Consider the following 13232-nt stretch of genomic DNA (forward strand, 5'->3'; position numbering starts at 1 on the left):
ATAATCAAGTAATCAGGACATTTCAAGTCTTTAATGCTTGTTTTTTGCACTAAAACCCTAATGCGAATCTCTTCTCATTTGAATGACTTGCCAGCAAAACTATTGATTTTTACAAAGGGTTCATTTTCTCTTATGAAAATGTTATGTTATGTACTATGAAACGTTCTCAGTTGTGATGCAGTGATCTAGTCTGTTGAATGCAGGGAGCCTGTTTTCTGCTTACAGTAGCACACTGCATGTGTTAAATGACAAGACACCCCGTCTGACCCTCAGTGTTAACATTACTTGTTTTCTTCTCTTGTGAATAAAATACTGCATAACTACCACTGAAATAAATCTAAATTTCCATTTATTCCAGTTAGGGTCATTCTAGTTGCAGGCACAGAAGCCTATATTTAGCTAACCTGTGGAGTATAGGAATTATTTTTCATTGCTTATGGCATGATTCAGGCTAGATTGTGAGACAGCCCAATGGCCTGTACAATGTCATGGCTTGCTACAGAGTATTTATTGCATAGCTGGTCCTCTAAACCAAGCCAAAGCATATTACATTCTCTTTGTGATAGTAAATACTTGATTAAAATTTACAGACCACTGGAAGTTGATTTTTTTTAATCATGTTCTGAGATTCCTGTCTTAGAGAGTAAATAAGAGAAGCAGTATGTACTCTTACTGGCATCTGATCAGCATTACAGTAGCTGTAATGGTGGTAAGTAAAAATAATTTGTAACTGATCCAGTGAAATTATTAAATAGATCAATACAATTAATTAGCATTTTTGAGATTGTCATTTTGTAGCCTTTATAAATAGAAAGAAGCATGTGTTGGTGTGGACACTGCAAAAATTGTCTTTTCTTTTACATAGGTGCTGGTAATTACAACTTTAAAATTTGATCCTTCCTGCTTATGGAGCTATAATCAAATTACAGATTTTTATAAATTCATCTTTTGGGCAATGAACTGTTAAGATACTTCAGTTAAATGTCACAAATCACTTTCGGCCTAGGATGTGCTCAATTTCCTCATGCATAGTATTACAGTTTTGTCTTCTGGAGTAGTCTGTTGCTGAGATAACAAATGTCATTTTCAAAATTTCCATTTCTGAGGAACTCTAGTACCTTATAAGTGCAATCACACAGCACTTAGAGGATGGCCAAGGGATCAGGCCCAGCCAGCATGGATTTAGGAAGGGCAGGTCCTGCCTGACCAACTTGATCTCCTCCTGTGATCAGGTGACTGCCTGGTGGATGTGGGGCAGGCTGTGGATATAGTGTACCTGGACCTCAGCAAGGCCTTTGACACTGTCCCCCACAGCAAACTCCTGGCCAAGCTGTCAGCCCATGGCTTGGATGGGAGCACACTGCAATGGGTTAGGAACTGGCTGGAGGGCTGAGCCCAGAGAGTGGTGGTGAATGGTGCCACATCCAGCTGGCAGACAGTCAGCAGTGGTGTGTCCCAGGGATCAGTGCAGGGCCCCATGCTCTTTAACATCTTTATTGATGATCTGGATGAGAGCATTGACTCCATCATCAGTAAATTTGCTGATGACCCCAAGCTGGGGGCAGGAGTTGATCTGCTGGAGGGTAGAGAGGCTTTGCAGAGGGATCTTGACAGGCTGGACAGATGGGCAGAGTCCAACGGCATGAGATTGAACACATCCAAGTGCCGGGTTCTGCACATTGGCCACAACAACCCCATGCAGTGCTGCAGGCTGGGGTCGGAGTGGCTGAAGAGCAGCCAGGCAGAGAGGGACCTGGGGGTTGGTAGGCTGAACACGAGCCTGCAGTGTGCCCAGGTAGATAAGAGGGCCAATGGCATCCTGGCCTGCATCAGGAACAGTGTGGCCAGCAGGAGCAGGGAGGTCATTCTGCCCCTGTACACTGCACTGGTTAGGCCGCACCTCGAGTACTGTGTCCAGTTCTGGGCCCCTCAGTTTAGGAAGGATGTTGACTTGCTGGAACGAGTCCAGAGAAGGGCAACAAAGTTGGTGTGGGGCTTGGAATACAAGCCCTGTGAGGAGAGGCTGAGGGAGCTGGGGTTACTTAGCCTGGAGAAGAGGAGACTCAGGGGTGACCTTATTGATCTCTACAACTGCCTTAAGGGAGTTTGTAGACAGACAGAGGTTGGTCTCTTCTCCCAGGCACCCAGCACCAGAACAAGAGGACACAGTCTCAAGCTGCACCAGGGGAGGTTTAGGGTGGAGGTTAGGAGGAAGTTTTACACAGAGAGAGTGACTGCCCATTGGAATGGGCTGCCTGAGGAGGTGGTGGAGTCACCATCACTGGAGATGTTCAGGAGGAGACTTGCTAGGGTGCTTGGTTGCATGGTTTAGTTGATTAGGTGGTATTGGATAATAGGTTGGACACGATGATCTTGAAGGTCTCTTCCAACCTGGTTTATTCTATTCTATTCTAATTGCAAACTCTGGACTTTTTGCACAGAAGATATTTTATACATGCATGTTCACATGATCAAAGTTATTGTGATCACTACACTTACGGAAGAAAAAGAATTATTCCCATTGGAAATGGATGGGTACTACCATAGGGAAGGAAGAAAGATATTGGGGGTTCATAGCATTATCATCTTTCATAGCCTCTGCAATTTGCTAGTGCCTCTCTCTCTCCCCTGCCTTCAGCACATTAATGTCCCTTGAGAACTAAAATGTTTCAGTTTAATGGGAATATGGAGCTGTGTATGGAACTATTTGGGGAAAATACAAGCTGTGTTGATAATAGCTTCTTGACCATAAGCTTTCTGTGACGTTCTCTAACTCTTCTAAGTAGGTTCTTTGTAATATCTTCCCTTCTTCTGCTTGCTTTAAATGTGTTTTACTCATCCGTTTGCCACCTATGCTTTTGGAGGGCTGTATTATTCCTGTATGTGATGCAGGCATCTATTCGAAAACCCCCTTTAGTCCATAAGGTTTAAATACACAAGAAACAATTCTCAGAAATGTCCACAGAAAATGCCTGTGATGTATTTGACTGGAATACATATATGTAATAATACTAGTTAGTATTAAAATAGAGATACACTGATTGAATAAATGCTCATACTCTGCATACCTAAGTGCAAATATGCTTGAGTAGAAAGAACTTTTCAGCAGGAATGAGAAATATATTTCTGCCTGTATGTTTTCACACAAACATTGTGGGTAACCCCATGAAGTGCAATGCACAGTGCAGTTTGTCTTTGGTGACCCTAAAAAACATGATCTAGAGAAAGTATGTTATCAAAGATGTAAAGAACACATGATAAAATAATCTTCATTGAATTTGGCAGATACCATTTGGGGATGTACTGTTCACAAGCATTTTAGCAACTGCATTTTAGCTTCACCTGTGATTCTTTTTATGCCATTTAACCAGAAAGATTTAAAACATTCCATTCATGAAATCGCATTGATGTTTTTTCTCCTAGAGCCTAGACAGATACAGTTATTTTAGTGACAATCTGAATGCAAAATAGATAATTCTGTTTTCATGCTTACTTTTCAAGGAAGCTGTAATTAGTACTATTTATAGAGCCCTTCACCATGGTTCACTGCGTGGCACATACATGCAGCACTTCAGCACAGAAGTGATTTCTTGACTGTCTTTTCCATCAGAGACTGCCAGGATCCCACATGCAGCATCTTATCCTGGTTTCCCTGGTTGCTCTCAGCTTTTTTAATACATCCATAAATATGAATGTGATCATTCACACTTCATATGGCAATACTGAATGGCCTCAGTTGGAATTTACTGAACTTCTGTGTGAGACGGGGGGGGGGTGGGGGGGGTGGGGGTGTTTCTGCTTTTTTTTTGTTGTTTCCTGCCCCTAGAGATGTGATGGCAATTAGCAGCATGTGTGAATGTCAGCTATTGTGGGCACAATTATCACGTCTGCCAATTTAGGATTGATGGTATGTGCTTTAACAAAGATTATAGGATACCACAACATGATCAGCTCTTATCATGTTGTAACATAACTGTCAAATGTGTAGTCTACATGACTTTCACAACTGATTACAACTTTGGTGTGATATTGGCAGAGCACTTATTGCTATTATTTGGTGTATTATGGAGGAAACGAGGACACGGCTGAATTCTTTTCAGCTGTGGCCAGTGACAGGACAGGGAGCAATGGGTGCAAACTAGAACACAAGAGTTTTTATTTGAACTTAAGGAGAAACTCCTTTGCTTTGATGACAGAATGTTGGAACACACTGCCCAGGGAGGTTTTAGAGTCTCCTTCTCTGGAGACTTTCAAATCCTGCCTGGACCTGATCTTACGTGTACCTGCATCAGCAGGGAGGATGAACTAGATGATCTCCAGATGATCTTCCAACCCCTACCATGCTATGGTTCTTGGTTTGGTTTGGCTCCTGACATGATAGGTTATAGACTTCCAAACCTACCCTAACAGATAATAGTAGCAAAATTTCTTATCTTGAATTCTGGGATGAGCAGTGTGGTCGTTTGAGGCTGTGCCTTTAAGAACAAACACTGCTGGAACACACTGGCTAATGTTTTTGGTACTAGAACCAAAACATTCTGATATTCTAAACGAATTTCATTGGTTGATAAACAAAAATTCAGCTTTAGATTGTGAAGCGGTTGGAAAATTTTTTCCTCAGTTCAGTTCGGTTTGGGAGTTGGGGGAGTTTGGTGTTTCAGCCTGTTCTCCCTGCTTGCTTCTTCTGCGAACTGCTGGACTTGGCCTTCAGATAAGCAAACACTAATCCTGCATGGGCTTTTTGAAGCTTGCTAACAACTCTTTTCCTTAGTAACTTGCCTTTCTCTCTCTCTAACCCCTTTTTGGGGAAAAAGGGAGGTAAGGGGGGGAGAGAGGGGGTTCCAAAGAGGGGATCCCTCCCTGAGGGAGGGATTTTTGTTGTGTTATTTGTCTTTGCTGTGTATTTCTGTGTATATATTGTAAATACCTGTATATATTGTGTTATATATAACCTGCTTTCCATATATGCTTGTAAATATATAGCTTTTGCTCTTCGACTGAGTTAGCTGTGGTTTCTTACTCTGTGGAGGAGGGAGAGCTAAGCCCTCTCTCAACCTACCACAAGCAGTTAATTAGCTGGACCAAAATTAATTACCTGGACCATCTGACATCTAGAATAAATGGTGCAAACTGTTTCTGAGCTGTGAAATGAGAGAGTCTAAAGTTTCTGTTCTGTTATGGGAAAATGGAGTGATAAAGACAGCAGAGCTTCTGGCTCAGATGTGCCCTGTTGGCGATCAGAGAGGAAGGGAAGAAAGGTTGTTCCCGCTGGCATGGGTGTAATTGTAGCATTTCTCTGACTGTTTCTGGCTGATTGGTGTTCACATATGCTGATGAACACTTGGTACAGCTCTTCCAGGAGATGCCACTTTGTGACTCTCTATTCTCACACGTAGCATCAAAGTTTTCAGTTGTGAAATTAGGCTATTGATGAATATTGTTATGACTCTCAGAACAAGAGTTTAGCACAGAGAGTTGTAAGTCTGTAATAGGTTAGTAAGTAATTGATGCAGGTACAAATGCATGTCAAAAAGTTAATGGAAAATGCTAATTCAAAGACAAGAATATCCCCACCTGTATAGGTTGTTCTTAAGCTTTGAAATGAGGTCTACTAAATCTTCCTAAGACTGAGGGGAAGAGTTTCTGTTTGATGTGAGACAACTACTACTATTTCATGATCAAAAGCAAAAGGTATATGCAGCAGTGTCCGAGTATATTGAAACTTCTCAGTTTTTCTGACTAGTGAATAATTTTAATTGAATATTCTGCATTCCTTCTTTGATAACTTATTACCACTGCCATAGGATCTGAATTTATTTTTTTTCCTGGTCAATCATTTCATAGATAGGTGAGTACCGGTAGGAAGCTGATTTCTGAAAGTAGCAGTTGCAGAAAGGCCAGAAGGGAGGTCTTGAACTAATATCGGGGGGGGGGGGAGGGGGTATATCTTTTTCTTACTGTAGACATTTGCAACATTTTTTGGTCCAGTGGAAATTGTTATAATTTACACATTTACTGAGAAATGTGCTTACATTGTGAGGTGTATCAATGCTGATGAGATGCTCTTCTCACTGAAGTATTTATTTATTAAAGCAAAAGCTTTTTGAAAGGCATCTTTTAGACGAAGCCTGAGTGGAAACATTGTGAAGGAGTAGATAACTTCTGCTCCTGACATTATCACATCGTTCAAGCTGCAGCTGTCAATCCTAATGAAAGGTGGTGATGCTGATTTGGGCATATTGTTTATATGATGTGTGAGAGCTATGGGAGATAAGGAGTCCCTGTTGCTATCATTTATAATTAAAGCGTCCATCACTTTCCTCTGAAAAACTGCTTGGCAAATAAATAATTAAAGGTCTGATTCTGATATGCTTAGATGAAATGGGAGTCTTCTGAGAACAGTTCAAATGCAGTAAATGGGATTTCTTCAAAGTAAGGTTTCAAGATTAATAGTATTAGAATCTCAGTCAAAGCCAGTTCAACTTTATTAAGGCAGGAGGCTATTCTAGTTTATGTGCTTTAAAATCTAATCCTCCAGACAAGCGAGGCTGTCCACTTAAAAACAATGCCTTGAAGTTGTCTATCATGCCTAAACATGTTATCTTGCAAGCACAATAGAGACTAGTCTTAAAGTTAATATCTAGGTAAGTATCCTCTGCTTATTCAAACAAAGATAACTAGGTTGTTAATCTGATGGTCGGCACAGTAGGAAAGTTTTATAAATCTTTGTGTTACCTAATGAGTTTGCTTTTATTACAAATTCTGCAGAGATTTTTTTTTCCATGACTGTTTCACTGAATTAATATTTAAATGATGTTTCTTTTCATGGTTTCTAAAATAATCAAAAAGGTTTGAGGGGAATGTTTTTGAAATACAAATTATTTTATGTGCTTCTGTTGTGTTCAGCGATAACCTTGCATTCGTTATAGTTGAAATAACGTTAAATATGCAAGTCCCTCACAACCTTAGCAGGGAGAATTTCAGATGATTTTACTACCTTGAAATTAACCTTTTACTACCGCATGCGTATGTTTGTCATTTATCCCCTTTTTCTCAGGTGCAAAGAGGGCTACCAGGGAGTCCGCTGTGACCAATTTTTGCCGAAAACCGACTCAATCTTGTCAGATCCAAGTACGTCCAATGTTTTTCTTATATTTTAAAATCTCTGCCGGAGGCTGTTCTTACCATGAGAGATGACCCTTTGCTTATAGTCAGAAAGCGCACTGTGGACCACTGTAGTTGCATGTAGACAACAGTGTTACTTTCGTTGGTGGGCTAAAAACGCATCCTCCAGTCTCGCATTTTCATAAAATGCTGCTGCTGCAGCAGGGCAGGTGATCAGAGGACTTGATTCCTTATGATTTTGAATAATTCTGTCCCTGCTTAAATCCTAAATAGTCATGTTTCTCTAGCTTTGACTCAAAACCAAATGAAAATACATGCACTAGAAGGAACCCAAATATCGGCTGCAAAGTGGTTTCTTTATAAGAAAATTAAATCATGATGTCTGACAATGAAGAAGTTATAATCTCCTTGAAAATTTATGATGTTAATTTTTATTCACACACACTCTTACAAGTGAAGTTGCTCTGTATATACAAAGGAAAGATTTTCTTTCAGGTAGCAATGTGGAGACCAAATAATTTTGTATGGCATTGCCCAGTATATGCTAAAATAGCCTCTGCCTGTATCTTCTACTACTCCACTCTTGTCCTTTTTAAATTCTGTTGACTAACAGAACTATCTCAAAAATATTCTCAAAGATGAATTTATTGGAAGTGAATCCATTTCCTACTTAGTGTTGTTTATATTAACATCAAAGGGTCATATCCAATCTCTTGCTTTTGTTCTTATAGCTGGAAGGTGTAGTGTGTTAAGTCTTCTAGGTTTGGGTGCTCTTCAGCATTTTATTTGAGTTGCTTGGTTTATTCTTTTTTGAAGGATAAGACTTGTTATTTCAGTCTTTTTGGTGCTTTCCTGTGTTGTTTTTTTCATGTGAAAGCCGCTTGCCAAAGAAGCATCATGTTTGTTTAGATCCCATTATATTTTCTTTGTATTTAGTTTAGCTCTTCTTGTTGCTTGACCTTTAATGAATAGGCAGATTTTGCCTCTCCCAAATTGTTTGTGCATGTGTCAACATAGAAGCTGTGTATATATTAAGGAAAAGGGTACTTTATATCCTGAAAGTGGGGGGGGGGAAGACAATCACTTGCAATAGGACAGGGTAGTACCTCCCGAACTTGTTTATTAACAGGGGCCTCTAGCTCTTCTCTCTCAAGTAGAGGTGAAATTCATATAGATGCAAAACGATGTCCAGAAAAGATCCCTAGATTAAGCTGCATCTAGCAAGACCAAAACCCCTACAGTGTTCATGTACTGCAGGCAGTACTGCTGATTCTTTGCAGCATTGTGTTGATAGCACAGATTTGTTTATCTTTACTTGGGAGCTGCCTACTTACTGTGGTTGTTTTTTGACTGTGCTGTTTCTGTAAAATTGTTCAGCCACCTGATCCTGCTCAGTAAGCTAAGGTTCTGCTAAAATGTCTTTTATACATCTTCTGATTACATAGACAAGTTTATTGATTCTTTTATTCAAAATTATATTATTTATGGTATGTAAGAGCAGGGGACCTTGGCTCGATACCAATGTTGATCCACTGGAGACGTGTATTTAAAGGAGGAAAAGCTTCTGTTCAGGTGCACTTCTGTGTGTTGGCATAAAGAGTGACTTCTGTGTATGTAAGTGCATATGCACTTGTTCTGAAAGGGAGGTGTTAGAACCTTCTGTTGCAGCTGGACAGTGACTACACGAACACTTTCCTCAGGAGTTAAATTAGTAATGTATTTATCTTCCTTCTGGAGGGGGATGAATGCCATGATGATAATCGGCACTCATGGCAGAAATATTTGCTATTTGCCTAACCTGAGAAGTTTCAAAAGTATTTGATGCAGTAGTCAAGCACCATATGATTATCTCTAAGGGTTCTGGTCTATCTTTGCAAAAACTTCTTTTTGTGGTTTAATATGTCTAGGAAGAGAACTGCTCAAAGATAGTAAAGGATGAATTTGGAGATGGCTTCAGAAAGAAGCAATTTTTTTTTTAAATGCAAGGTTTAATTTCCCAAGGTTGAACACTCAGGTGAGTGCTCTTGCATCTGGACTGTCTGTAGCCAACGCTGGCTAGCTTCAGTCAAGCTGTACAAACAAGTCCAGTGCATTTGAGTTTTGTGGGATTGCTTAAGGTCTTGATAGTAAATGTGTTCATAACTGCCAATGATGCATCTGATAACAAAATTTAGCTTGTCTGAAGTTTACATGCATGAAATACTGAAGTAGTATGTTTTTAGTCTTATGTTGATGTGATAGCACAGGTTACATTTTCAGTTGTCATTAAATGGGAAGTGAATCTGGAACACAGTCACTGGGAAAAGAGCAACAATCTTATCTTCAAGTTGTTATTTACATTCACAAGAAACATTTTGGTTTGTGTTTTGTTTTAAATTGCCCTCTAAAACTAACCAAGCTTGTTGAGCATGGCTATTACCTGAGGTTCCATAGTGAAAAATAATGTGATATGGTTCTGCATTATTTTTAACATTATCAAGTGAAACCCAACTTCTTGCCTCATTTTAGGTGTGTTTAGGCAAGTTTTGACTTCACATCACAGATACAGATACAAATACAAATGATATAATACTTACACAGAGCAATGCTGAATCGTGTACATGTACTGTGATTAAACTAAATGATGAAGATAGTTAAGACTCTGGTTTGGGGAAATCGTTTGAAACTACCTGATGGTCCTTCAGCGTTCCTGAAATGGCATCCATGGCTTCTTGCAGTCAGATCTGCCACCTGCTACCTTTCTTTAGCTCAAAGTTAGAGTCAAATTCGTAGGAAAACAGATATAGGACACACATAGAACAAGGTCAAAACATCCCAAACACAGGCCCTTCTACTGGACCTTCAAGCACCATAGATGTTAACAGCTTCCACTTTCAAATGCAAGTAGTTTGAAAAGAAGTTTGATTGTGGTGAGAAAGAAACCTTCCTAAGTCATGGGAGCCTCAAGGAATCTCACAACATCAATGATGTAATCAATAAGGGAAGAGGCTGCATGACAGTTCAACGCATGCTCACAGTCACTGTCAAGAGGAGGGAATCTGCCAGCCCTGCTAACACTGGGCAGGACAAGTCTGTGAACTCTTAGTCATGTTCTTCTCCTTCTATCGCAGAAGTATTAGTGGGACAGAGAAAAGAATGAGTGGTCACATGCCTAGAACAAAAGAATAGGAGTACACTTGAAACATTGCTTTGGCTTTCTTCATCTGGGCTAACTTCTCTATAATTGCAGTTCACAGCAGTGTTAGAGCACTTACATTTTCAGCATTATAGTCCCATGTGTATCTATAGGATTGGGAACTTACACACAGCACAAATTCTACAAATGTACTCATATACTATCCTTTATAGTGCTCTGGAGTAGACCTGCCTGGCCCAAAGAGTCTTGAAAGGTAAGTTGTATATAGGCTGTGGGTATCACTTTTTATCAGTGCTTATACTGAGGCAAAGTATAGTCTTTAAAGCTTTAACTGTTCTGTACAGATATTCCAAAATGGTGAACAAGACTTTGAGAATGGGCTTGTCACATTACCTCCTTTTACCAAACTGTCAAACTCCACCTTCAACTGTTTTGTTCTTAACTCAGTGCTGAAAGCTACTTTCCTATGCTAAAAGTGTGTTCTATAATTTGCACTATTGATTTTGTATGTGTCATATTAATATCCAAGTTGTCCCATTTGACCTCAGAAGGTTATGTGAAGAGGGATCCCTTACCAAATATTGGGAATGTTATCAGATTATTTTTCAAAAGAAATGCATTGTTTTCTAAAAGAAGAAAAATAGGATGCAAAGGTTATAGGTCATTAGGCTACTGCAGTCAGCCCCATCATGTAATTCCTTGCATAAACTAATCATACTTCATTTGTAAACCACTTATAAAACTAGTCACTAGAAGCAGATTTTGTTTACCTTCCCTTCTGTAAGGGTTTCAAGACTTTTTTTTCTATGCTAGATTTATGCATCGCCCAAAGTTATCATTATGTTCTTTGTTGAAATGTCCACTGTATTTCTACATTGATTCCACCCCCCGCCCCCATTATTTTCCACCATGTTACACATTTGGGTCTGTTAAGCTGGCTTTTTCAAATGTCAAATGTCTTGTTCCTATAGAGCTAGCTATAGCCTGTGGTCTTATAATACTTTAACCTGTGACAGCATGGCACACATCATGTTTCTTTTTGAACCTTATCAAAGAGAAAGCTGCAAGAGTCATGCCTGGAATCTCCTGTTGCACATTCTTCGATTACGTCTTTATGTAACAGAGGATCAAAACCTCTCTCCTGGAAGTCTGGGACTGTAAATAATTAAAACAACTCCAGATAGTTTAAAAAGGAAAAAAAAACCTTTTCCCAGAAATGTGTTAGAAACTATAAGACCCACGCTCACTTCTTAAAAAAAATAAACCCAAAACTAAACCCACCAAAACCAAACTGACACAAAAAACCCCACCTAACAACAACAACAAAAAGCAGAAAAGCTGTGCTATTTGCATCCTGTCCACTTTTTTTATTTGTAAGATCATGAAATAATTTAGGTTGAAAGAGAACTCTGGGGAGCTCTGGTGATTCAGCCTCCTGCTTTCAGCAGAGCTGGCTTTGTAGTTTCTGCTAACTGCATTGGACACCACAAAGGTAGTCTGTAAAGGGCTGTTATTGGATTGGAGAAAAGCACATCACACTTCTAAGTCTTCTACTCAGAAGAGTAAGAGATTTTCTAGAATCTGATTTTCTATATTGTTTTTCTTTTCCTACTTAACCATTCTGAATTTCTCAACATCTCTCTTGAATCTGTTTTTCCTCCCTATTTTAATTTCTAAAAGGCATAGGAGAAAATGCAGTTTTGCTTTTGGAAAGACTTTGAAGGCTGGGTGTAGGTAAGGGCAGTTATGAATCGAAGACAGTTTAGAGAAAACAGGGTGACTAGCCAAAGGTGGATCTCTGACTTTCGTGCAGGACAAGTCCTTCTATAACAGATCTAATACTGTGCTTATTTAACCCCAGATGCACTCTGTAGAATCTGTATCTAAATCAGATTTTTTTGGCTTAACTTTGACTTTAAAAGCTTTCCAAGCCCTTCTGCAGTAATTATGTCATCTGTTTTGTGTTCAAAAAAGGCATATGGAGGAAGTGGCTGCAGACCAAGTTTCTTTTGTAGCAATCGGCATTTTATGCTGTCTTACCAATCTATTTGCAAAGAAGAGTGCCATGTCAACTGCGTGTTCACAGGATAACAATTATTAACATTGCCCTAGAATATTAAGCTTTAGCAAAAATGAAAGAATCAAAGGATGGTGTTTTATTGCCTTGTAAAATTAGATTTTAAGAGCAACATGGTGCCGTTCCTGAAAATGGCAAGTCAGTATAAGACCTATTAGCATCCAGCAAAGGGCTGATATTTCTGTTAACTCTGGTTTCTTTGTAGGGATATATAAACATCATTCCTCTAGTTCAAATGCATCACAAATTAACCTAGATTAATGCTGATGCATTAATGACTGAAAGGAAGGAAGGAGGGAAGGAAGGAATTGCCTTAATAGAAATAGCAATATAGGAGAAAAGCTACACAGTCATTTCAGGAGTTTTAATTAATTCATCTATAGATGAGAAAAGATGCATCACATGTGAGAGAGGCTGGGGAATGCAAAATCTCAGCAAGGTAAAATAAGAAAGAAAAAATCCTTGCGGAAGGGACAAGGGGTATCATTTTTCTTCTTGTTTGATCAAATATGGGTAGAGACCTCAGGATACAGACTGTGAAAGATGGTGTGCTTTCAAATTTGAGTTGTGCTGAAGCTGGAAATTTTTATTTTGTGTGAATCTTACTGGTTTGTTTGGTTTGGTCTTTTTTTTTCTTTAAAATAGGAACTTAGACTTCATTCTGCAGAAATGGAATGACGTTGCATTAGTGAATTGGTTCACCAGCATTAAGTGGAAGCTTGAATTTGTTCATTGTCACAACATACTGAAAAGTTACTGAAATCACAGGTTTGCTGCTAATGCAGTGAGCAGTAAAAATCACACTTAAAGTCACTATAAGTTTTGATAACAAAATTGTTTCTTACAATCTTAAAAACAAAATGTAAATGTATAGGAAGCAGCTGGAAGTAATAT

General features: G+C 39.2%; 1 protein-coding gene across 2 annotated transcripts in view; it reads left to right on the forward strand.

Annotated features, from left to right (window-relative positions):
* Positions 1 to 13232, forward strand: part of NRG3 (neuregulin 3) — a 370109-nt gene that overhangs the window by 255388 nt on the left and 101489 nt on the right. For both annotated transcript variants that reach the window (XM_054163458.1, XM_054163459.1), the window contains exon 3: positions 7058 to 7131. In XM_054163458.1, coding sequence (XP_054019433.1) covers positions 7058 to 7131 — 74 coding nt within the window. The remainder of the gene's footprint in view (positions 1 to 7057; positions 7132 to 13232) is intronic.

Source organism: Dryobates pubescens, chromosome 8, assembly GCF_014839835.1.
Source record: "Dryobates pubescens isolate bDryPub1 chromosome 8, bDryPub1.pri, whole genome shotgun sequence".
Lineage (NCBI taxonomy): Eukaryota > Metazoa > Chordata > Aves > Piciformes > Picidae > Dryobates > Dryobates pubescens.